The 24,683-nt window shown below is 38.3% G+C and overlaps 5 protein-coding genes across 6 annotated transcripts; 2 read left to right on the top strand and 3 right to left on the bottom strand.

The window, feature by feature from the left end:
* The first annotated feature begins 124 nt into the window (after window positions 1-124).
* LOC131334310 (thylakoid lumenal 19 kDa protein, chloroplastic) lies at window positions 125-1,467 on the top strand. The gene has a single exon (XM_058369250.1). It carries the CDS (start codon window positions 611-613, stop codon window positions 1,349-1,351), a length of 741 nt encoding a protein of 246 aa, XP_058225233.1. The 5' UTR covers window positions 125-610; the 3' UTR covers window positions 1,352-1,467.
* Window positions 1,468-1,935: 468 nt separating this feature from the next.
* On the bottom strand, window positions 1,936-5,202 carry LOC131334311 (uncharacterized). The gene is made up of 2 exons (XM_058369251.1): window positions 4,840-5,202; window positions 1,936-2,510 (listed from the first exon to the last, which is right to left on the bottom strand). Exons 1-2 carry the CDS (start codon window positions 5,042-5,044, stop codon window positions 2,281-2,283), a joined length of 435 nt encoding a protein of 144 aa, XP_058225234.1. The 5' UTR covers window positions 5,045-5,202; the 3' UTR covers window positions 1,936-2,280.
* A 667-nt stretch (window positions 5,203-5,869) lies between these two features.
* Window positions 5,870-8,240, bottom strand: LOC131334313 (zinc finger protein WIP2-like). The gene is made up of 2 exons (XM_058369252.1): window positions 7,596-8,240; window positions 5,870-6,552 (listed from the first exon to the last, which is right to left on the bottom strand). Exons 1-2 carry the CDS (start codon window positions 8,088-8,090, stop codon window positions 6,115-6,117), a joined length of 933 nt encoding a protein of 310 aa, XP_058225235.1. The 5' UTR covers window positions 8,091-8,240; the 3' UTR covers window positions 5,870-6,114.
* A 9,649-nt stretch (window positions 8,241-17,889) lies between these two features.
* Window positions 17,890-21,089, top strand: LOC131334314 (uncharacterized). 2 transcript variants are annotated; one of them, XM_058369253.1, is made up of 6 exons: window positions 17,890-18,163; window positions 18,277-18,332; window positions 18,798-18,853; window positions 19,028-19,522; window positions 19,892-20,063; window positions 20,688-21,089. In XM_058369253.1, exons 1-6 carry the CDS (start codon window positions 18,019-18,021, stop codon window positions 20,853-20,855), a joined length of 1,092 nt encoding a protein of 363 aa, XP_058225236.1. In that variant the 5' UTR covers window positions 17,890-18,018; the 3' UTR covers window positions 20,856-21,089. The 2 variants fall into 2 exon arrangements, with proteins under 2 accessions (XP_058225236.1, XP_058225237.1); XM_058369254.1 differs by having other exon boundaries at window positions 18,804-18,853.
* Window positions 21,090-21,458: 369 nt separating this feature from the next.
* LOC131334315 (uncharacterized) lies at window positions 21,459-22,010 on the bottom strand. Its single transcript, XM_058369256.1, has one exon. It carries the CDS (start codon window positions 21,890-21,892, stop codon window positions 21,689-21,691), a length of 204 nt encoding a protein of 67 aa, XP_058225239.1. The 5' UTR covers window positions 21,893-22,010; the 3' UTR covers window positions 21,459-21,688.
* Between the last annotated feature and the right edge of the window lie 2,673 nt (window positions 22,011-24,683).

Below are 24,683 nucleotides of genomic sequence, written 5' to 3' on the forward strand. Positions count from 1 at the left end.
ATTCACCGCTGTAAATAAGTTTTTCTCTATTATATATGCAAGTTAAGGAACAACTTGTTGCATTGAATTTACCCCCAAAAAAACTTGTCGCATTGAACTCATCGAGTTTTTCTTTTTTTTCTTTTTTTTTTTTTTGTCGGAAAACTCGTCCAGTCCGAATATCTTCTTCCGAGTTTGATTGACGCACACATTATCTTGGTCAGAATATTATTGATCCAATTTCAATATCTATGATTTATCCCGATGTATCTTATCTCATCTCAATCAATAATTCTAAAGACTCCGAAAAAAATTCCTGAAAGTACTTTACCAAACCAAAAAAAATAAAAATTCCCCTGAAAATAAAATTAATGATTGTGGTTTATTTTGATGTGCGGCCCAAACATCTAAATAAATCTGAGCCACTAATTTCTCTTTCGGAGACTTTTTGGGAAAAGCTTTTCGGGTTCTCTAGTATTGCTCTATGTCATTAGAAATGTAGAGATGAGGTGGCTCAGGCACTCAGCCTTCCTTCTCTTCCATTGGATAAGGGGAAATTTCCTCACCAAATAGTACTCCGTAGAAGATAAACAAAGCCAAACCACAAATCCACCTATCCTCCACATACCAAATGGCAACAATTTTCTCCCCATCAGCCCTCCTCTCTCCCTCCTCCTCCACTGTCTCTCCCAAATCTCTAACCCCACCACCCTCCAAACCCCAAAACCTACCCATCCAATCCTCCAAACCACCCTTAACTAACTTAACCACCACCCTAACAGCCGTCGCCGCGGCTGCCGCTATCCTAACTACCTCCTCCCTACCTTCCTTGGCAGACTCCCCAAGCGCCGCCTACAAAATCTACTACGGCACCGCCGCCAGCGCGGCCAACTACGGCGGCTACGGCGGAAACTCGAGCAAGCAAGACTCCGCCGAGTACGTCTACGACGTGCCCGACGGGTGGAAAGAGCGGTTAGTATCGAAGGTCGAAAAGGGAACCAACGGGACCGATAGCGAATTCTACAACCCGAAAAAGAAGGCAGAGAAAGAGTACCTGACATACCTCTCCGGGTTCCGCCAGCTGGCGCCAAGGGAGGTGGTGCTGAATAATCTGGCATTGTCTGACGTGGGACTCCTAGACTTGATTAGCAGCGCGGATAGCGTGACCTCGGAGGAGACCAAGGACGAGAAGGGGCAAGTGTACTACGTGTACGAGATCGATGGGGTTGGTGCACATAGCTTGATTTCCGTAACTTGCACGAATAACAAGTTATACGCGCATTTTGTTAACGCGCCTACGCCGGACTGGAGGAGGGACGAGGAAACTTTGAGGCACCTTCATCAGTCTTTCAAAACTGTTGGGTCATTTTAGGTCAATGTATGACAAGTGACAGAGTGGGGAGAGAGGTATAATAAGACGTACTTGTGTGTACAATATGTTCTTCTTGTCTGAGCTTACATTTGAGAATAACATATTGTTTTTCTTTATTCAAGCCAATGGCATAGTTTAGGAGATCCTAAATGAAGGACAACACAAGTGAGTTGTCTATTTGGAAGTGTCAATATTGCACTTATCTTGTGGTGTGCCGAAGTTCGGTTTATGTTTTGGGATTATTGTGCTCTTCTTGCTGTTACTAAGTTTGAAAACAGGTGGTGTCAATGTTGCGACAAACGGTCACACATTTAACGACTCCATTTCCCAATCGGCTTAGCATAAATCTACAAGTTTGAGTCGTGACATTATGATCACGTATGTGAAAAGCAGTGATAAATGCATGGACATAGCTTAGTTTTGAACTAAGTGAACAGAAATCTGCAGCATTTTGCTTAGAACTGTTTTCCGTATGCTAGGGGACAGATGGGAGCACTTAAGAATCAGGACAGATTTTGATGAAGTATTAGAGAGCAAGCAGAAATATTAGAGTACAAAAACAGAGCCACAAGTTTACACTAATCTTAAAGCAAGCACCAAAGCAAAACAAATATAGACTTGATAACACCAAAAATCGATTACACAAAGCGAAAAAACAACTTGTTCAATTTTTTTTCCCTTGCTAAGAGATGCAACAATATTTTTGCAAGGGGAGAATGCTGATCCATGAACTGAACAATTTTATCAGCAATTGTGCAAGCAAGAGAATATGAACCAGTAAAGATAGCCTGGTTTTCTTTACTTGATCGGTGTAGTGCTATGACAGAGAGTTGGTGAGGGGCTGAGGGCCATCCATGTAGTACTTGCAGAGCTCCGTCTCTTGAACAGCTCAATGATAGGGCGATATATATACCTGATTCCAAATATAGCTAAAACATTGTATGCCCATCATTGTATGAGACATGCCATCCTCTTCGACAAGGCAGGGCATTCTCACCGTGCTCAGCACAACAGCTCCATCTCTTTTTCCAGTTGGCACTTCCGGTGTTTGGTCTATTAGTCTTGTCATTCCATTTGTAAACAATCACCCCAGATCGGTCACTCCACTCTCCATCAATCCCTTGATGAGGTGGCGCCAATGCCAATAATCCCTTTTCTCCTACAATTATTAAAGCACAAGTTCCATAAGCCCAGATTACTCATTTATCTATGTATGAAGACATGTTCATGTGTACGAGTATGAAAATTCCACCGAAGAGCACAAGAAACTATGGATATGCATCAAGAGGATATTCCCATCTAACTACTTTAGTTGACGACTCTTGAACTTGTTTGAGGATAAATTTATAAGGGATTCGTACATAATGCGGGATGACACAGCTATGTTCCATAAATTGTTCGAAAGAAACTATCTTACTGCAGAGCGAATTCTCACAAATCATACATGATTCACCACTTCATTCCATCGTTAATAATTGGTTTAAGTACAATTGCCAACAAATTGTGGGATTGCAAAAGGGACTCAACTCATACGAGACTTCTTCACATGTCCTATTTTTGACAATTAACTGAATGTAACACCAATGGCATGCATTTGCAAACAGCCCATACAAAATCAACAGCATAGGAACCCCTGGACAGGACTGTATTAGGCTGGTCAGAATGACACTTAATAAAGTTGTCTCCTTTGACACCAAAAGAAGTCAGATCTATTCTAACAGTTTCAGTTCTTTCCTTTCTTTCACTCCTATGGTTAAGAGGAAAACAGTTTAAAATAAAAACATAAATGCCAAAAAAGGATGTTACAAAAACCATCCATTGATAAGTAGTACTCCATCATGGTTGTAATGTACCATTGCATCTTACTGAAACATGTTCAAAGGTAGACTGGCCTATTTTTTTGGAAAATGGCATAAACACAGTGGGAGTTCTTCCCATTGATTTTTTCAGCATTACTGAAATGTCTGTCCAGCAAAGACTAGCTCTTCTGTCCAAAAAAATGCATCTCGTTGATCGATTATCACAAGTGCCCTTTTCTTTTCCTTATGAGGTGAAAGTAAAACATAAAAAGCATTACGATTCAGATTTTAGTCAGATGTTATGTGCTTCTAAGAAACTTGTGAAGTGAAACTGAGCACTGATTCAAAGTGCTTTCCTACAAAGAACCAGCAAATAGTATCTATATTATTCCGCACAAAATAATAATCTAAACCAGTTTGAGTTTGTAGTCATTCCCGTTCGGTATGGAAATGACAAGAAGATCAATCGGTTAAAAGCTGAACTTTCATACAAATGTTCACTGGCATGAACTTTCATACTCACACACACAAACATTTTACAGATATCCGCCAAAACTGCCTTTTCCAATACGCTTTGATTAATTACGAGGAGAAAAGTTTAAATTGGGGGAATCCAAAAATCTAATATTAGCTAAAGATTTTGGCACACTTAGGTGGGGCTGCAAACTAATTGATCTGCTCCAGAGCATCTTGTGGCTTGGCTTGGTAAGATTTCGACTCCGCTCAACTCGTTTAGTAACAAGCTGAGCTCGAGCTCGAGTTTAAGGCTCTTGTAGCAAACAAGCAAAGCTCAACACTCTAAAACTCCGCTCGGCTCGAAAAACCTCAGCTCGTTTGTATGGAATCGGTTCGTTTATAGAGGCTTGTTTAATAAATGAACTGGGTTCTCAAGCTCGAGTTTTGGTGCTTGTATGGTAAACGAAGCGAGCTCAAACACTACAAACCTCGGCTCGTTTTGCACCCCTACGCTTCAGTGAACCTCTTCCCTCCTCATCAACACTGTCCACAAATTTAATACACAAGAGGCTAATATGGCTGTGTGTACCAATGCTACTAAGGACACATTCACCGACATATTTTTCGAGGACTTTTATGGGGTAAAATTATGAGAGTTTGGGTTCTAAAGATGGTTAAAAACTCTTGAAAGTATGGAAATTCACTCACAGTGACTGCGTGTTCCAACTTTTCATGATACACAAACACTGGTAATTTCAGAATAAACCTTAGCAGCAAAGTTGGCTAGCCCAATACAAATATGGGATTATTTTAATCAGAATTGGAATATTGATGGCCACTGAATTCTGCCTTACCCAATATTCATGGAATTAGTGGGTTTTTTATTTGATCCGCAAATTACTTTCTTCGGCAGAGATTTCAAAGGGAGATTCTCCATACTACTACCTCAGAAAAAGAGAAAGGGAAAAAACAAACAATCCCAAAAAACAAGTACTGTGTGCTTGCTTAAGAGACTCCGTCCCTAAAAATAAGTGTCCCTACGAGAAGATGTGCAATTTTTGAAAAAAAAAAATAGAGTATGTTCGTGCATAATTTTTTCAATTTCTTTGCACAACTCAATCAGAAATCTAATTCAGTGCGAAGAAATTGAAAAAATTATGCACTTTTCTTTCAAAAATTGCACGTCTTTTCGTAGGGATACTTGGAAACGGAGGGAGTAGAATATATCCGTACCAGTTGTGTGGCCATGGAAAGAGCAAGCAGTTGGTGAGTTATCTCTGTCTTGGTACAAAGCATTACACCTCAAGCATCTCTTCTCCGCAACAATTTGAGCTGTTTGTGGCTTTATCTGATTGGCGTTTGATATGGACTTGATTTTCATACTGTTTGATGGTTTAGACATAAGGATTGGCACATTAATGTTGTAGGCCAACGCCATTTGGGTTGAAATTAACTTGATATGATGGAAGAAAAATTGGACAGCTGAAATGGGTTTTGGGTTGATTGGAAGGTCTCTGAGCTGTGGTGATGGATTTATTACGTAGCTGCTCTGTTTAGGGTTTGAAAATCAGAATACAAGGCAACTAATGAGATTGGGGAACAGAGTGGAAGCTAATCGGCCAGTTATTAGATAAGTGGGACCCTATGTAGAGATCCATAAACCCCTCCAGTTATATTTTAATGTGTTTTTAACACGCTACTTCTAAAATCCCCCACGTAGCCGTATCCATAACATATATGGTACCGGTACTTTACATGGCACTCTTAAATTGATACTGGATACATGAGACATGTACCGAAACTTTTCTCCTCGACTTTTGCCATACCACAGAAATACCGCAATATATATTAAGCCGTACCCACTACCCAACACAAAAAATGAAACTATAAGTTGATAACACTTCTTTTTTATATGCTTAGGATGATTGTACAATAGCATGTTCGTCTACCACTGCACACAAATTACCTTTCTAATTTTCCTGCAGTTGATAGGAGTGATGTAAGAGAAAAGAGAAGATAAACTTGCAATTTGATAAAGACTCAAATCCAGATTTCATGCTTTCGCAAGAGAACGCGTCGACCATCACATCAAAGATCGAACTAGTCAATCTTAGAAAAATCATGTTTCTTACCTCTAACAAAAAGTTACAGTATGTTTTAAGAGTAGAAGGTAAAAAAAATGGAGGGGAGGAGCTGATGATCCAGGAGCTTTACCATAGCACATAAAGAGTAAAACTGTAAAAGAAGCAAGGCTGAAAACTCCAGTAAATAGGTGAAATCCAATAATGCATACCACAACTCTCTCCTAAATTAACATTGTACAGAACACTTTACATACTAGACTTGTTCCACAATGAGTAATATTCTTACAGTTAGGATAACACACATTTTAGTCACTAGCTTTAGTTACTAACTTACTAGCTACAGTGTTCGGGTTCGAGTCTCAATGCTGCGAATTGCAGTTTTCTTTATCTCACTCTCATTCCCTTTCCTCGGCTGAATCACCATTCACCATTCTTGCTCAATTTCAGAAGCTGGTTCTTCTTCTTCTTCTCCCCCGGAGCACTTAACACCAACATCACCATGACCATGGCCACGACCAAAGGCCTTGATGTGGTCTTTCAGGGACCTCTTGTGCTTGAAATCAGACCCACATGTGCAGTACCAGATCTTGCCACAGTTCTTCTCATGGGTCCTCCAATCACCTTTCACTGCAGATGGCTTCCCACATTTCCTGCACTTGAAGGACTTGACCCCATGCTTTCTCTTGTAATGTGTTTGGAGGGTTCTGAAGTCTTTGAGTGGCCTTGACCTTGGGTGATCAATGTGGTGCTTGCACCCTGCTGCACAGCAGTAGCAAGGGAGCCTTAGCATTGCGGTTGGCTGAATACCCCTTAGAGATTCTGGCCCTTTCCTGTATTCAGATCCATGTCCCCACATGTGCATCTGCAGATAAAACATAATCAAAAGTCAAGAACCCTAGATTGTTCAGGGAAGATGATCTAGAGAGAGCATGGACAAACCAAAACTGAAGTAAAAAATGGGTAATGGTATACAAAAAACAGTATAGAACTTCAAGCTTCAACCATAATGAGATGGCCTTTTGTAGTTGTCTGAATATCAAACTAAAACACCGGTTATTGTTTGACTTATACTCTCGAAAATGTCATTACCATCTCCAGTATCCTGTGAGATCTTCTGTTTAGGGATCATTTTCCATTATAAGTTTATAACCCCCAGCAATGGAAAACCGCCTATTCCTTTTTCCCCGGTTTAGTGGTAAGGGTGTTCACGGTAGCGTACACAAACCTTGATAATTCACTTTTTAGGAAGGTCAAAGGCGGTCATCCACATCGGAATTACGCCTAGAATTGCGGAATTTATGTGAGAGATTCTTGTGGCCTAGCCTAAAAGAGACTATGCTTCCAGTGGCAGTCGAACCAGAGACTTGTGCTTATAAGGCACTTATCGCCGGGGGTTTTCTACCACTAGAGCTATATAACCCTTTGGTTTGGAAGCCACCAGTTTGAGAGAAGAAAAAAAGTGGCGAAAGGAAAATTGGAGACTGAAAACAGCAACTTAATCGGTATTGGAAATAATTTTAGAAACCAATGAGCAGTACTCCCAAATGGAGCTACGAAAATACTATGGTTCAAGAGTATTATTTTTTCACTACAAGGAGTCATAAAATCCATGTATAATGAGTGGGAAGAAGCCTTAGAAATATCTACAATTAACCAGAAAATTTCACTTCTACAAACCTTACAAGACATTTGATTTTCCTCACAAAAGAAATTTTTGGCTCAACTCTCTATGTGGAAGACACTCTGATCATACTTGATTTTCAAAACAAAGATTCATAGACAAGAGAGAAAATCCAAGACAAAATCACATAGAAGAAAGGACAATTCCACATTTGCATATCTGCTCTATCACGACTGGATACCAGAAACACACATCAATATACATGCACATCTGTCTGTTTATACCTGCAAGTTGTTGTATCTGTTAAAGTTCTTGTAGCAAAGAGGGCATGAGAACTGTGTAGGACCACTGAGAATCTGAGAGGGAGTTGGAATCCAGTACTGACCACCCTTGTTCAGGCTTTTCAAAGGGTATCCTGAGTTAACTGCCCTACAACTTTCCTTTTTTCCTGTTGCCTCTGAATCAGGGCTAGGGAGCCCTATATGTAGGGCTACAGTTACACCTTCCTTTTCAGCATTTGTTCTAGGAAAAATGCTCCCCATATCTCTGGCAGTAGTACTACAACATGATGAAGGCTCATGGTCTGCTGATATGGTGGCGGCGGTGGTGGTGGTGGTGGTAATTAGGTTGTTGAGAAGAGGAAGAGCTTCTCTCAGTGGAGGTGATGATGGGGTACTGCTGCTTGAGAACTGGTTTTGATAATTGGAAGAGTAGTGGTGTGGGTGAAGAGGGATGAAGTTGAACCATCCATTGAAGAAGTTTGAGTAGGGTTCTGTCATAATTAGAAGATGATGACAGTTTGGAGCTATATCCTAAAGGATTGCTGTATGGAGATGGTTATGGACTTCGGTGATAAGAGATTTAGCACACAAAGAGGTAGTATAACATGTCTTTATGCGTGTATGTATTATATATAGAGGCAGACAGAGAAGTGAGGCCTCGTTCGACACGCGTTATAGGTTCAAGGGTCGGCCTAATGGTCAAGACCCGAGACTTAACGGGTTTGCTCCCTTCTAAGGTCTCAGGTTCGAAACCTTAAAGGTGTTGTCAACTTCTTTGGGATCAGTTCCTACAGAGTTTTGCTATGGCTTTAATTGAGACCCTCCGAAAGTGGCCGGTGGAATTGGCTTCCGAGAATTAATCGAGGTGCACGTATGATCTGGAAACCTGAGTTATCGATGAAAAAATAAAAGAAAGCCCAATACAAGGCAGAGAATAGACTTGCTAGCAGGCTAGACTAGCAGTTTGTCTCCTAACTCATGCTGCAGAGAGAGAGAGAGAGAGAGAGAGAGAGAGGAGTATATTCATTCTGTTATGCATACGGGTTTTTCTGCTCTTTTACCTTATTCCAAGCAACAAGTAGTTTTTTTTAAGTTTTGTTTACTCTTCTCGATCAACACACGGGTTGAACGCACATTGTCACCCGACAACTAAGGTTTTAAAAATCTTTTTAGTGTGGAGTTCGACTCCTTTTTGCGTACTATCAATTCTAGCGTCGGGCCAATCTACAATGGACTTTGTCCGAATTTCAATTGAGCCTCCTACTAGGAGGATTGATTGTCCAAATTAGTCGCTCCATCAGACGGATACCGAGTTATTAAATAGGAGTGAGTTGGTACTACTACTATCCAGCATTTGCTTTGGTGGTCGTGTTTACTGTTTCTTATACATGGACACTTTAACCTCTTGTTCCTTTCAGAACTATTGCCTTCTCCGTATTTTTGGGTGCCGAACGGGTACCACGTGACAGTACCCGTCAGCGATATCAACTATCTAAACGTGTTTTGGACGGACCAGATTCATTGTCTCTCTCTCCCCTCATTCTACAACTCTTTCTCATCTTTTTTCTATATCTAAAATCCGGACCGTCCAATATACTTTTGGACAGCTGAAATAGTCGACGGGTACCACACACCCCGGCACCCAAAAACTTGACAGAAATAGGAAAGTCTAACGACAGAAAAGATATCCTTTTTTGCCTAATCAATATATCACCTGCCTTTAATTAATTACGGCGAAGAAATAATTTTCTTTTCGAAAATTTTCATCAGTCAAATGACCAAGAGCCATATGTGCAATAATATTCAAATTCTACTAAACTACTAATCTCCTTGTAAGTATAGTCTATGTTTGCAGCCATGTGCTAACATTCCGTTAATTAATTTAGGCTGCATTCTAGCAAGCTTATTTGTCCAGAAATTATTTCGGTATTTTTTATTTTTCGTAACTTTTTATTTCTCTTTTCGTCGTAATTTTTAAGGCTATTGGATTGTCTCGACGAGACCAATCGGAAAAATAAAAAAAATATGAACCAATATTGAAAAAAGTTCATATAAGAGGACACTTTAGATTTTAAAAAAAACAGCTGTGTGATTTTTTTTTTGTCTGGGTGATTTTTTTTTTTTGTCTTTAGTGAGTTTTTTTTGGCTTTTGGTCATAATTTTTAACTTTTTAGACTCCTCTCATCAAAACAGATGATTAATTCAAAGAAATGTAACGCAAATCTAACAAAAAATTTAAAAAAGACGAACAAAACCAAGGAAAAAAAATACTCCCTCCGTCCCACTTTGTTCCGCCTGTTTCCTTTTTGGGACGTCCCAAAAAATTGTCTATATCTCACAATCTATAATTTTTTATATATTCAATATGAATCTTATTTGATAGATATCAATTTATTTTATTAAACAAAGTTTTCAAAATCATAAAAAATATTATAAATTGTGAGATATTGACAATTTTTTGAAATGTCCCAAAAAGGAAACATGCGGAACAAAGTGAGACGGAGGGAGTAAGTTTTTTTACTATAAAAAGTTAAGAACCCACGTTGCAGTGTTTCGTTGAGCCAATAAAGTTGAAATCCAATTCTGATTCGTTTTTGGTCGGTTTTTATGATTGCTATTAATATATGTACCGTATGTTTTGGTAAGGGATGGGGTGGGGATTTAAAAGTTGTCGGGAGAATACTGTTTGCACAATTGGAACTCAGTGGTAAAAAAACACAAAGAAAGGAAAGAAAAGAAACTCACGTCGGGAGAAATATTTATTCACGGCTCCGTTATGAACAAGTTTTTTTAGGAGACGAGCATTAAATACATGTTCCTTTTTTTTATACCAGAAATAAACTCGATTTATATAGAAAAACAAAATAAAAAGAACCGGAATTCTACCGGTCCGAAAATATAGTAAAACAACTAACAAAAAACAAATACAACAAACAAAAAGAAAAGTCACTTGGAGCCAAGACGCCGGAGTCGGACCCGTCAATCACATTTTTGAAGGGGGGTTGGTGTGGCCAGGTATGAACACAAAACTGACTCTCCTGGATGGACCTGCCGCACCAACTTGAGCTCGTTCCCGCTGCAGACTGAAGGCTGAAACTGTTGCAAACGCCGCCACCGTCGCCGCTGAACCTTGGTCAAACGTATACTGAGACTTGCAATTTTACCCTTATTAATTTTGTACTTTCTATATTGTGATCGAGACCCAAAAATTTAATTCCTACCTAACTACGTAGTTGTATTTTTCGCGCACTTTTATAATCTGTGGAGTGGGGACTGGGGGTGGATCAAAGCCCTTGATGTTTTGGTGCTCTTTCATCATATATTTTGAAACAAAATAGCAATAATACAAGAATATCTCTTCGATCACCTTGTTGCTTCATTTGGAAGAATGTTCGTAATTTTTTCATACAAAAAGCATCTCAGTGAACACACACATGTGCAGATAATCAAAGTTACTACTGGTACATGCATTAACAAATTCCCCAAGGATTTGCACCATCGATCCCAGTCAAAATTTTCTAGGCCTTGTCTAGGACCACATCCGATCAAAAAAATACCTTATCTAAGACTAGCGCATACAAGGCAGAAATTCGTTGAGATGTGCAACTAGACAAGTATAGGCATCATGCATGCACGTAAGCCAGCATGCATGAAAACCCGGAGTTATCCAAAAAGAAAACAAACACAAACTGCATGCTACTATAGTAAAAACCTGTCGACTTTTAAAAATACATCTTTGGTAATGACGCAAGTCCAAATGGGTAAAAGCCAAAACTTGGTTTTTCTCAATACCCATGCATAGAAATAACATTTGCTGAATATGGACGTGCCGCTTTGAAGCTAATGTTGACCATTCGGCATGCATATTAATTGTAGAGTGGAACCCCTCAGTATGGATCTCTTTCACTTGATTCAAAGTCACTTCTCTGAGATTTTTAAATAAAAAGGAAAACCAAGATTTTTATTGGGCCAAATGGAACCTAGGTTGAAGCAATTAGGAGTTGTGGAACTAGCAATTCCTTTTCCCAAATCTTTCACATTTCCCCCTGTAACCAAAGATCTTTGGGTGGAGGACCCTTTAAATGCGTGCTTGCATACGGAGGAGTATATATTTACAACTTGTTGGGGGTCTTAGTCAAATAAGTTCAAACAAGTTGTGTTGAATTCAAAATTTTAGAGAAGAAAGTCATAGCAACAATTAATGAAGGTACATTTATAGCAAAATAATATTACTGGAGGCCGGTGAGGTGAGTATAGCTGTAATTACGATGGTCATCGTTTTTTTTTATATATTTCTCAAAACTAGAAGGTTAAAATAGAGATGCGAAATTCAGTTGTTTCTCCCTCGAATTCTTTCTTGAGTTCCTAATTGTAGTTGTTTGACTCATTTATTTGTATGACTTTATTCTTTCTAGGGATGCTTTATTTGCATGTAATGTAAAAACATTAGTATATATAGGTTTACAAATACACAGAGGAAAATGACTTTTTGGCACTTTCCATTTAGCCATTGACACTTCACTTTTTGTATTTATTTTATGCAAAATTACCAAATTATCTTTTATTTTGTTAGTTTTCATCTACTTTAAAGGGTATTTTGTTGTAATTTTAAATAATAAATAAAAAACAAAAAAAAGTAGAGTGCTAATATCGATCTAGAAGTAAAGTGTAAAAATCAATTTCTATATATACATATACTATATGAATATAAAGGTTACCGAGAAAGAGTCTCCTCTTTTGACTACAAATCGTGCTGCAGTATCATGGTAGACTTCCAAGATTGCACGAGTGTGTCTTTAGGGGTACGTGCGAGCTTTTTTGGTCTTCGATTGAAGGCTCTACCTTCAATGACAGTGTTGGCATTCCCAAAAAATCTCTGCCTCCCAGTTTAGAAATCCCATGGAAACTATATCCAACCCCACTCATTCTTTAATTTGTTTCAAACTAGTAATTCAATACTGTCCATTGGTTTTTCACCCCATTGATGAGAGAGCAAAAGCACAGACACAAGGCATGCCAAACTAAGTCACGTAATACACGGGACGGGTGCGCGAGCGCTGGCGTGAAAGAGTCTTAAACATAAATCTCCCGAACCACTAAATTAAATTCGTGAGTGAGAGAATTAAAAACGCGAGCGCAAAACGAGAATTGAAAACGGAGAAGACCAGTTTTAAAGATTATATACAGTGAAGGGCTCTAATGTTGAGTTTCCTAAATACTAAAACTGATGGACTACATACACCGTCATACAGGCACAGCAAGAAGAGCAAAGACCAGACTAAGATGCCAAACAATGTTGAGTTTAATTCCTAAAAAGAACTGATGGACTATATACAGCGAAGGGCTCTAATGAAAAAATCAAGGGGTTGACCTAGTGGTCAAGACCGGAAATTTAGGAGTTAGCTTTATCCCAAGGTCTCAGATTTGAAAATTTTCAAGCGCTATCAACTTTTTTGAGGTCATACATACGTATCATTTACTCCATCTTTAAATGAGGCCCCCATTATTGAACTGTGGGTTTTAAATTGTCCATACACTTACTTATTATTATTTTTTTAAAAGGGATCTAATAGAACTATTGATGTGGGAAAGGAATAGGATTATAGTTGGTCTAATTAAGTTCCCTTCTTTTAATTTTTTCTACGTAGCTACACTAAAAGTCTATGTTCACCGCTTCCCCCACCGTTCTCAATCTTACCATTCAAAAATATTTTAGACGGTCTGAATTTAAAAAAACTCTTCTCACTAATTGTTGAGACGGACGATGAAATGTTTGAACGGTAAATGTTGAGCGGTGATCGCAAGAATGCTGGTAAATTACTAATACTGTAAATAAACAGACTGGAAAGTTGAATGCCGAGAGTGACAGGTTATTAAGGACTTTTGGAGGGCATGGCTGTGGGATCACTGGGATGTCAGTTGGAGAGAGAGAGAGAGTAATGCCAAATGCCAAAGCTAAAATTGCAAGATAAGAAAATGATTGGAACTCACTGTTCACATAGGACATGATGTTATTCCAACTTTGATCGCATTAAAATTGCTCCCCCTCCCCTGTTTTCTGCACGAAAATGACTAAAATCTCTCTCTCTCGGATGGATTCAATTTTCGTGCCGACAGGGAGCCTTAATAACCTGAAGCCTTCCCCAACCATATCATATAATGGGGACAACGGTGTGTGTTCTGCACCCTTTATGAGCCCATCCCGGCTCCTATTATTTGATTTGAATCGTTCATTTTGTTCGTGTCATCGAGTATGTATGTCACCTAAGAATTCAGGTTGATCGGATATCGGTAACTATTTAATCGGTAAGCATTTAACTTACAATGTTGTAAAAAAAATCACCTATTTCTGTAACTGTTTCTCCACGAAGAAAAATGCATTTTGAAAACATATATAGTTACCTACGTCGTCCGATCAACTTGAACTTTCATGTGCACTGCGTACTACGAGGCGAACAAAATGAACGGTTCAAATCAAATAGAGGGACCCGGGATGAGCCCCATAACGGGTGCACATCACACACCCTCAATCCTGTATAATGTGTGAGCATAAACAAAAATAAGGGTATATATAAAAGTATGGCGTCTATCGAAAACATTTCGAATTTCTAAAATTTATGAAAATAAGATTTCAGAGCGGAGCATATAAGCAAGAATTGAGTGTGAGATGGAAAAATATTTCTTAGAAATTATGTGACCTACTTCTTGAATATGGAGACATCCTCCAACCACGCATATCTTTTAGTAAATTTTTGAACTTTACAAAGTTCTAACACCTTAGAGATTTCGAACCAAAGATCTCAACAATGAACAAATCTAAGTCCCAACCATTTACCACCAATCTTAAAAGTGAGCAACCCTAGGTCTTAGGCATTTGCCATCAGCCGACACCCGACGGTTGTGTTTTGGAGTTGATCATACTACCACATTCCCGAAATCTTAAAACACTTTCTTCATTTCTTCTTACCACTTTTGGCTTATGCCTTTTCTCTTTTTTCCTTTTTGTTTATGGGTTAAATCTTGGAAGGCTTAATTATCCATCCTCAAATCTCATCCAACTTAAGTATTCATCCTCCATTTTTTAAACAGTTATGATTTCATCCTTGTTTTTTTTTAATACCAAAAGTGCCCCTAATATATATATATATATACACACACACACACACACACACTAGAAAATGAGACCAAAACATAATCTTTCCCATCCCATCCCACGATTTCAGTTCAATCCCTAAAATTATGGATCCCAAAAATTTGGGTGGGATTATATATAATTAAGCATCTCTCTCTCTCTCTCTCTCTCTCTCTCTCTCTCTCTCTCTCTCTCTCTCTCTCTCTCCAAAGTCCTCCATTCGTCCTCCATAAACAACCGCCGCCATTCACACGTCCTCCGGTGGGCGGCGATCCACTCGTCGTCCAATGTCTTCCGCTCTATCGCCGCCGTTTCCCTCCTCCCTCTCGCCGATCAATCATCCTCCGTCGTCATCAATGAAGCCAACAGAAATCTCCCTTCGGTACCGTTGCTGTCGACCGATTCCCTCCTCCCTTTCGCCAATCAATCATCTTTTATTGTCAATGAAGTTTAACGGAGAAGTGGTCATTATCGTTGTCACCGGAGCAAATCTTCAAGATGTAGTGATTTGAACTTTTTTTGTTTATATGGTTTGGGTATTCATAGTTTATTAACCATGAATTGGCAATTGAATATTCATGTTTTTTTTCTCGTCTTGTTCGTTGATTTTTTTTTATTTATGGCTTGTTTGGGTATTCTTACCATAATTATTAACGAAGGTTTCCATGACAATACACAGATTGAATGATTTTTTGTTTATTTGAACCATTTACCATGAAATATTTGTCGAATCATGGGATATTAGTCGTGTTCACGTAGTAATCGTCATGGTAATTTAACCATGTAATGTCATGGTAATTTAACCATGTAACGGTTTGAATATGTCATGTTATTTTTTTTTTACGGTAATTTAGCCATGTTCCATGTAATAAGATCAATGAAAATATGACTTTCTGTTATCTGGTTGGTCAACTCGAGGATTAAAGAAAAAATGCAAATATGTGGTCAACTTATCATGTTATATTCCTAAAAATAAGTAATCAATCATATTGAAATTTACCAAATCCCATTGAATTAGGAAAATAATCCAATCCAATCCCACTAAATTAGAAAAGCAATATAACATTGAATTAGAAAAATAATCCAATCTAATCCCACTAAATTGGAAAAACAATCAAATCTAATCCCACTAAATTAGGAAAGCAATATAACATAATATATGTATATCATAGTGAAAATGGTAAGAAAGGTAATTCACACACTAAAATGATAAAAACATAAGTATGAAAAAATGGCCGAATGAATTCTTACATGACATGGATAAAGAGGATGAATATTTAAATATTCCTTAAATGTTTTCTGAAATTAAACGAAAAATTGCTCGACATACTATTATCCATAGAAAGTAAAAAATAAAAAATAAAAATTCTTCCTCACCATGCCATAGAGCACCGACAGAAGAACAGCAAATCCTGAAAATCTCGTACGGAAATGGTCTATAATGAGAGCTCATAAATAAAAGCTAGCAAGGTGACAAAACTAATTGATAAATAAATAAAAAGGGGTGACAAAATTGAAAATCCCCGTGGTTGCCTAGGAAAATTTCGAAAATTAAATCAGTCCATATTATTAGAGAAACCTCGGACAACTAATTGTTTGTTTATGAGATAAGCGATCTTGGACGAGTTTTAATCGAGTCGAATGCGAGAATTGTTCGGAGTCCATATACTTAGAACGGTTGCAGACACATTCACATTCGGATTTATGCTTGAATATTTGTGCATGTATGTTCATTCAAGAATAGCACAGAACCACGTACGCGAGAATTGGTAGTAACAGAAAAGGTGTCCACTTTGCAAATGATTTTGGCTATTTCCTTCCTTCACTTTCAATGACTCAGGTGCCAAAAAATACTGTATATAGCAATCGAAAAATCACAGGAGACAAATAACCCTGTTGGTTTTCTGCACCAAATTTGGAGGTTCTGATCAGATAGTCCTAACCTAGGGCCCCCCTAACCTAAGTCACATTATTGGTACGTGGGTGCATGGGCAAAAGTGAGAGCATGAAAACGTCTTTAAAATACATCCCAAACGACTAAAATTCGTGAGTGCGATGATTGAAAGTGTGGGTGCAGTGCGAGGATTAGAACATGAGCGCATGGTATTTTGAAAGATTGTGATTGTATTCGGTTTGGGTCTCTGGAACCAACCACACCCTTTATGCACGGTCTCCAATAAGTTTTCTCTTTGTTTCTCTCATTTCTCTATCTATCTCTCTCCACTGATTACCCCAAAAACCTCTCTCATAACCCAAACCAAACAAAGTCATGACTAAGGTCAACCACATAAAACCAGGCCCGTTCCTTGGTCTGCCATTAGGCCACATCAAAGCTGGCCCAGTGACAAGAGAAAATGTACCTGCATAATTTGAGTTCCTGAGGACTATTTATATGTTACAAAAAAAATCTACAAATACAACTTTGAAAAAAACCTCCACCCACAACTGTATCTCATAACAATAGAATTAAAACTTCTTCGCAAGGTTTTTTAAGAAAAATGATTTCTACACTCTCCTTTTTACAAATCACACTCCCCTTTTTTGTTTTTATTCATATAAATTTACTATATTGCACTTGAATGTGTGAAAAATGTATTGAAAGAATGGCAAGATAGTAAATTCAAGTCGATAAAGACCCAAAAAAAAAAAACGGATTGTAAGAAAGGGATTGTAAAAATCGCTTCCCTTTTTTAATTATTTTTTCTTAATTTTTATCAATATGGAGTCCAATTTTTGCAACATGTTTTTTCGCCTCCATACTGTCTTTTTGTGTTTTTATTGTCTTCCTTCTTACATTAAAAGTTTTCAACTTTGACCTTTATTTATATACTTTTTCCAATTCCTCTCGCCAAACCGGACAGTGTGATATAAGAATGATACCCTGATTGATAAGTAGTACTCCGTAAAAGTTAAGAAAGAAAACAATTGTTTCTTAAAAAGAAACTCCTAAAAAGGTAAGGACAATGGGCCTAATAAGCCCGGTTTGGGTTGCTAGTCAACGGCCATGCGATGAAAATTTTTATGGGCCAAGAAGGACAGGTGAGCTGAGCCCGAAAAGCCCATTCCAAACAAATACAGGAGTAATAAACGAACATAAATGACAAATCTCCCCAACGGTCGGAAAAGCAATAAAGCCCCCCTCGCTCGCCAAAACACATTCGACTCACCTCCAAGGTCCCCCAGCGGTTCACTCTCTGTCTCCCCCCCCAACGTATTGTTTCCATTCTCTCTCTCTCTCTCTCTCTCTCTCTCTCTCTCTCTCTGTGGGTTGCATGTGGAGTGGAGTGGAGTGGAATGGAACCAGCGAAGATCGATTGGAAGAGAATAAGCTCCATTCTAGTAGTGGACGATCTTTACGAGAACATCAATGCTCCCAAGTTCGTAGATTTCTCAGCTCCAGATGAACCTGTGGACGACGAAGCTTGGTTCTGCAGACCTGGTATGTCATACGAATGCACATGTTAATGGTACCCATGTCATACGATTTCAGCTGGTAATTCTCGTGTATTATTAGTCTCACAGTTTCTTCATTCGTGGATTGAATTGTTGCAGATTGCAATCATCCGAAGACAGTGGAAGATTTCCTCAAGGCAACACCTCTTTCAAAGGTTCTATTATTTGTTTCGAATTCCGTGCATCGTTCTTCTGTTTGGTTCGGACTCGGAGTGAAAGCAGGAAAAGAGAATAATAATGCCCTCTTAGTGGACCTGGGAAACGAACCCTGTTTCGTTGTAGGAGTTAGTTTTGTTTTAAACTCTTCTCAGCAGGCAACTGTTTCCCTGTTTGGTCGTAGTTAGAGAATTGGGTTTTCTCTAAAAAGTTTTATACAAATTCCACAAAACAAGTTTCTGAAAAGTGTTCTCAGTCGAAAATTGTAATGAAACAGGGTCGAAATTCTGCTGAACTGAAATCTGGTTTAGAACCAAAGAGGGGGGGAATGCCTTGGGTTGATAATTGAACATTTTTTATTTTCTTTTTCTGCATGTTACTACCGGTTACCAGAAGGCTAATGGTACTGTAACTATTTTTGGTGTCGTTGAATAACTAAACGTATTTGTTTTTGTTCTGTCAAGCTTCAGAGATCAGCTACCGTTTCTGAGGCCCTTCCACAGCGTGATCGAAACACAAGGTACTTCCATAAAATTAGTTTGGTTGACAGGATTTTGAAAGGGGTACTAGAGAATCCTTTCAAAGAAAGAATCCATTTTTAAAAAGAACCATAAAGCAACAAGCGTTCAGCATTTGAGACTAATTCAGTTTATTCATATACAAGCTGAACAGTTCACTCTGCTTATTGATCCAGAGATGCTTATTTGAAGAGGAGAGGCTTAACTCAACCTTCAGATTTGCCAAACAAGGACTCGAATTGCGATAGATTCGTTGAAGATGGAGAGAATCAGCACCCTAATTTATGTTCTACTCCAAGTCACCACTACAACATCATGAAAGCAGAAATCAAGTCGAGCACAGAGAGGAAACAGATTGCTAATCCAACCAAAAAGGAAGAGACGCCACGGTTGAGAAGTACGTTATCAGCACGAAATTTGTTTGGAGGGCGCGACTTGATGAATCATATAACTGAGTTTTGCAATGAGTTGAAGAGATTGGCCACAAGGGCAACGGAAAGAGAGAATGTGGAGAAATCAGATGGGAAGAAGCTGGAGAGAAAGGAATGTGACGACGGCAGTAATTTGGGGGAAATGGACGAGAAGGAGAGGAAGCCATTGCTTGAGGTAGGCAAAGAGAACTGTGAGGAGGCACAGAAGAATAATCTCAAGGAGAAGCAGAGGATGAAAAAGTAAAGCTCTCCCTTCGATCTAATATAATGCATGCAAATACACTTAAACAAGTACACACAATGTTGAAACTTCTTTACCAGAGTGCAGCCAACATATGCTCCATTTCATGCCATAAAGGTGGATAAAATCCAAGATTATGATCTGTGACTTAATTAGACGCGGGGGGGTGGGGGAACCAGGTTGAAAGTTGACGGATTGAAAGTTCTAAACTATCAGAGTAGATGAAAAGTGATGGGTTTTGTTCATTCTAATCAAATTGCTTAAGTGCTTTCATTTGGTAAATCTCTCTTTGCATTTCATAGTAGGTGTAAATATGGGCAGTTCTCACGATAAAGAGGATTAACACTTAAGTGATTGAATCTGTGCAGGAGAGTTGAAGTAGAAAACAATCCCAGCCCTTTGGAGTTGAAGATTGGAAAGCGCAAAGAGGGGGAGAATTTGTTGCAAATTCGAACCAATCCTCCCTCTCCTCAATGTTTTTCAGCTAGCCGTGGACCTGACAAAGCTGCCCCTCTGAAAGCATCTAGATCTAAGCCTCAGGTAAGCAATGGTTATCACCAAAAAACTATAGAAGATGGTTTCAAACGCATAGCAATTTTAGCACATGATACTGGAATGCTACTGAGAATGCACTGGAAATTGTTTTGCTTTTCTGGTTTATTACCTGTAATAGAAGCTTGTTAGCTAGGAGCCTAGGACAGGCTGGACATATTTTCCCCACTCTGAAAGGAAACATATTTGTGCTTATTTGCATCTCCTATCAGGATATTCTATTCAATCTAAATGGGTTTATTTGGCGAAAAAACATGGTACAACAGTTCAGGAAACATTTTTTCCAGCAGTTCACAAAACATGTTTTTTAGAAAGGAACCAATGATGGTACCCAGGTAAAAAACAACGGCTAGAGTTGTGTCTTGCTGCTTCCATATTCTTTCCTCTTTCTATCCAAAGGCACGCAAGAAAGAAAAGAGTCATCGGTGAAATGCATAAGGTAGCTCACTAACTAGGTGCCAACTGTTGGCTCAATCAAGAGCTTATTCCTGTCTAATATTGAGCTGCCTTCAAGTCCCTACAATTAAAAGACATTGTTTCCACTATTTGAAGTTTTTTTCAGTACAATACTGGATTTTACTGATTCATTGACTTAAATTGTTGACATACTAGGAGAGGGGAATCCTTCAAAAACTGGAGCAGGGCAATGCAGAGTTAATGAAGGAGAAGACCGCAGAAACTAAAAGTACCGGTGGGAAAAGTGCTTCCATTGTTGCTGAAAGAGAAGCAAGAACCTTGGATGTTTTCTGGTTTCTAAAGCCTTGCACTCTTTCAAGCTAAAATAGTTGTACTTGAGATCAACCTCATTCATTACTTCACTTCTCATTTTCACCCTTGAAACCTCATTGTTAGTATATATCATCATTCATTCATTCTTTTGTTGTTAAATCAAATCACTTAGCTTTTTGTTACTATCCAATTGTCTTTAGGAGAAAAACTACAGTTACGAATCCAATTCATTGAGATTTGTACAGGGAACCAAGTTCATCAATAAAGTTATAACCTTTGCCTCCATTTTCAGTGTCTAATACAAACCTTGTTGGATATAAGTCATTTTTTCATGACATGAAGTATCTTCTTATTATTATTACCCTAACCATCACACCCCTTTTTTTTCCCCCCTCAAGTTAGTAGAGTGACTAGAGTCACATACCAAAAGGGATATCCCAAACTTCTGATGACATTAAAGTAGCCTCTTCTGAGATTTTGAAATTGCCACAAAAGAAAGAAAAGAAACCAAAAAGCTAATCTTGAAAAGAGAAATAAAATAAAATAAAATCCTCTCCGCAAAACGTTTTATCCAGACTCTGTGGTCTTCACAAAGTTACCATTTTCAGCCATGACAAAGGGAAAAACATAAAATTATGCAACAAAAACAAAAAGAAACACAGATCCACAAATTCTCTAAAATTTCCATGAGTAACATACACACAATTCCGCATCAAAACACCACAAGATCTCACAACTAAACCCAGCTACATACTTAGCAAAAACACCAAAAAGAATCGAAACAGACGCGACAAGAGAGAAAGGAACCAAAGCCCTAAACTAGGAATAGTTACAAGTTTTGATGGAAATAAAATCCATTTCTACACATATATATATAGTATAACTTATCTGGTGTTGTTACATAGGAAACAATCCAGGAGCCTCGAGCAAGCGTACCGTAGGCGAGGGTAGAACCGTCCCGTGTACAAACTCGACTCCCTGAAAAGCTCTTCCATTGTTTCCACAAACAGGTTGAGGCTTCGAATTGGAGGGACGTACAGGGTCAGAGGGACCGCGGAGAAGGCCACGGCGAAGAACAACTGCAACATGACTCTCTTCTGCCGCCGAGAGAGAGAGAGAGAGAGAGAGAGAGAGGAAGAGGGGGGTATTGGAGTTCTTGGTATCTATCTGAATGATTTTGGAGACTTTCGATTTCTGAATTGCGGATGGGGCCGGCTGTATATAGGTGCTATGACATGTACGAGTCTGTATGTGGTGGGGCAAAAATTATACTATACCCTTGGGGCATGGCCATGTGATGCCTCAGGGACTCTTTGCACCACACAAATATGTACGGGTCATATATTTGTGTGGTGTCCCGCACATATTTGTATGGTGCAAAGAGCCTCCGGGGCACCACATGGCCATGTCTATGAGGTATGGAATAATCTCTGGGGGTGGGGGTTGGGGGGTGTGGATGTAAAAGCAGCACCAAGTGTCACATGGCGCGTGGAAACCAAAGCGTCGAATGAAGAACACCAAAGTGTCCTTTTTTGGGGGTATATACCGAAGGTATCTTGGCTCAACTTGCGAGCTCTCATAGCCTTTATACACAATTATGCGTAAAAATGATATGATCCGAAAATTTGTTAGCAAAAAGAATTAAACATGATTGTTAAGATGTGGAGTAGAAAGCACGTACGTTTTATGCCAAGATCAATACACCACCCCTCAAAGCTAAAAAAGCCATATATAATAATTCATAATATATGTTTACCATCCTTAATTCATTTTCATAAAATACATTATAAAAGTACTTTGTATAACTTAGCGAGACCCAAAGAAAAAAAAAATCACAAATTGGTATATTTTCATGAGATATTTAGGTTTCCGTTCATGTGAATTTTTACTTAGGTCTTGTTCTGCTAAAAGAAATAATGTAATGAAGATTGGTTATTTTAAAGAGAGCATCACTAAAGTCAATTATTGTTCCATAAATATTGTTGTATTTTCACCACACAAAAAAATGTTGCTCTATTGGATGGATTGTTAATTTGCTTCTTCTTTTTTTATAACCAGATGTCTCGACTAGTTTGTGCAGGTCTCGATTAATTTCGAGGCCTCGAAATTAACGATCAGACAAATCCTTCAATAATTTCAAGATTTAAAATGTTTGGTCCATGTAAAATTCGAACACAGACACTTATTGTTTTCTCGTTTCCGCTCAACTAACCTTTGAATTGTATTGGGATGGATAGTTGACCACCAATGCATAAATTGCCAAACACAACAACAATTGCCCACCAATTGCTTAATTGTCAACTGCTCCACACACACGCGCACACAAATTATTATCGGGGGTTGCACCTGCACACCGTTTGTATCGTTACAGTTTATGAACCAAACTGTACTTTGTTGAGAAAACCGGGGGCTGCAGCAATCTTTCTCTCAGTTTCCGTTTCTCTCTCTCTCTCTCTCTCTCTCTCTCTCTAGAAAGTTCACCGGCATTCCCCAACCAACAACCCATCCAGGGATTCCAGACTATCCAGCTATCAATATCATAGGAGTAATATTACACTAGCACTAGATAACCTTGTCCAGAAAGTTCCTTAATTTACACCCTAGAATTTTAGAGGGGAAAAAAAAAAAAAAGTGAAGTAGATTAGCTAGCAATCACAATTCCAAAAAAATGCACATTGCTTGGTGCTGTCCACAAAAGTAAAGAATGTGCTACAGATTCGTTGATCGAGTGGGAGCATAACAATAAATAAGGAACGCATTATCGATCCCCTCTTACTCTTTCTGTATTCGTATATTTAATTTTTTACGGTCTGATAAAAAACTCTCGGGCATTTCATTGAAATTTTGTTCGATGAATAGATTTATAAGGGACCTGCGGTAAGCGAAGTGTGCATAAACTCGCTCGAACTTTCTTTCTTTTTTATCCGAGAGAGACACTCGTACTTGATTACTCCCTCCGTCCCACTTTATTCCGTCTGTTTCCTTTTTTAGACGTCTCAAAAAATTGTTTATATCTCACAATCTATAATATTTTATATATTCAATATGGATCTTGTTTGATAGATCTCAATTTATTTTATTAAACAAAGTTTTCGAAATCATAAAAAACATTATAGATTGTGAGATATAGACAATTTTTTGAAACGTTCTAAAAAAGAAATAGGCGAAACAAAGTGGGACGGATGGAGTACTATTTAGAGAAAAGGTATGTTGATGTTTAGGACTGGTTGGTGATGATTCACCTAACTTGGAAGTTTAATTTAAAGCAAGATGGTACTCCATGCCAGGTGCGAACCACCCATGATATGCTGCTGATTATAATGGATGTTTGACCAATAAAACATACGGAGTAATAACTCCAACTAATTAATGGGGTCCACAACAAGGGTGTTTATATTTATCAATTTTAGGCTTTCTTCCGGGGGTAAAAATGGAAGACAAAAAAGTTGAAAATGTCTACCGGGACTACTGTTATGTTTTTTTGTTTTTCTATCAATTAATTGGTACGATAATTAAGTTGGCTAAAACACCTGAAATTATGTAAAATTGTATGAAATTATGTAAAAATGTAAGAGAATTAAGTTGGTCCAGACGTTTGAGTTATCAAAAAATATATATTATGAGAATTATACTGTATACAATCTAACAATGGAAGAAAGTATAATATATGTACTTTCGGATGTTAACGTACTTCAAACATTTAGAAGTGGAAAATATTTGAATTTAGGTAATAATATACTTCCTCTTTTCCAAAATGAGGAATCTTTTTTGGAAAACATGTTATTTTCAATTGATTATATTTTTCAACGTGAGAGTTAAAAAAATATGTAATATGAATCTTGTTTGATAGATTTACATTAGTTCTATTAAACGAAGTTT

This window comes from Rhododendron vialii, chromosome 7a (assembly GCF_030253575.1).
Source record: "Rhododendron vialii isolate Sample 1 chromosome 7a, ASM3025357v1".
Taxonomy (NCBI): Eukaryota; Viridiplantae; Streptophyta; class Magnoliopsida; order Ericales; family Ericaceae; genus Rhododendron; species Rhododendron vialii.

Bases quoted from the DNA above. Each gene is read 5' to 3' on its own strand.
- LOC131334310 (XM_058369250.1), top strand. From the start codon at position 611: ATGGCAACAATTTTCTCCCCATCAGCCCTCCTCTCTCCCTCCTCCTCC.
- LOC131334313 (XM_058369252.1), bottom strand. From the start codon at position 8,090: ATGACAGAACCCTACTCAAACTTCTTCAATGGATGGTTCAACTTCATC. The intron at 6,553-7,595 runs GTATAAACAGAC...TTTTATCTGCAG, and splicing joins ACAGATACAACAACTTGCAG to ATGCACATGTGGGGACATGG.
- LOC131334311 (XM_058369251.1), bottom strand. From the start codon at position 5,044: ATGGCGTTGGCCTACAACATTAATGTGCCAATCCTTATGTCTAAACCA. The intron at 2,511-4,839 runs GTACGGATATAT...TAATAATTGTAG, and splicing joins TTTCCATGGCCACACAACTG to GAGAAAAGGGATTATTGGCA.
- LOC131334315 (XM_058369256.1), bottom strand. From the start codon at position 21,892: ATGTTGCAGTTGTTCTTCGCCGTGGCCTTCTCCGCGGTCCCTCTGACC.
- LOC131334314 (XM_058369253.1), top strand. From the start codon at position 18,019: ATGGAACCAGCGAAGATCGATTGGAAGAGAATAAGCTCCATTCTAGTA. The intron at 18,164-18,276 runs GTATGTCATACG...GAATTGTTGCAG, and splicing joins AGCTTGGTTCTGCAGACCTG to ATTGCAATCATCCGAAGACA. The intron at 19,523-19,891 runs GTAAAGCTCTCC...GAATCTGTGCAG, and splicing joins GAGAAGCAGAGGATGAAAAA to GAGAGTTGAAGTAGAAAACA.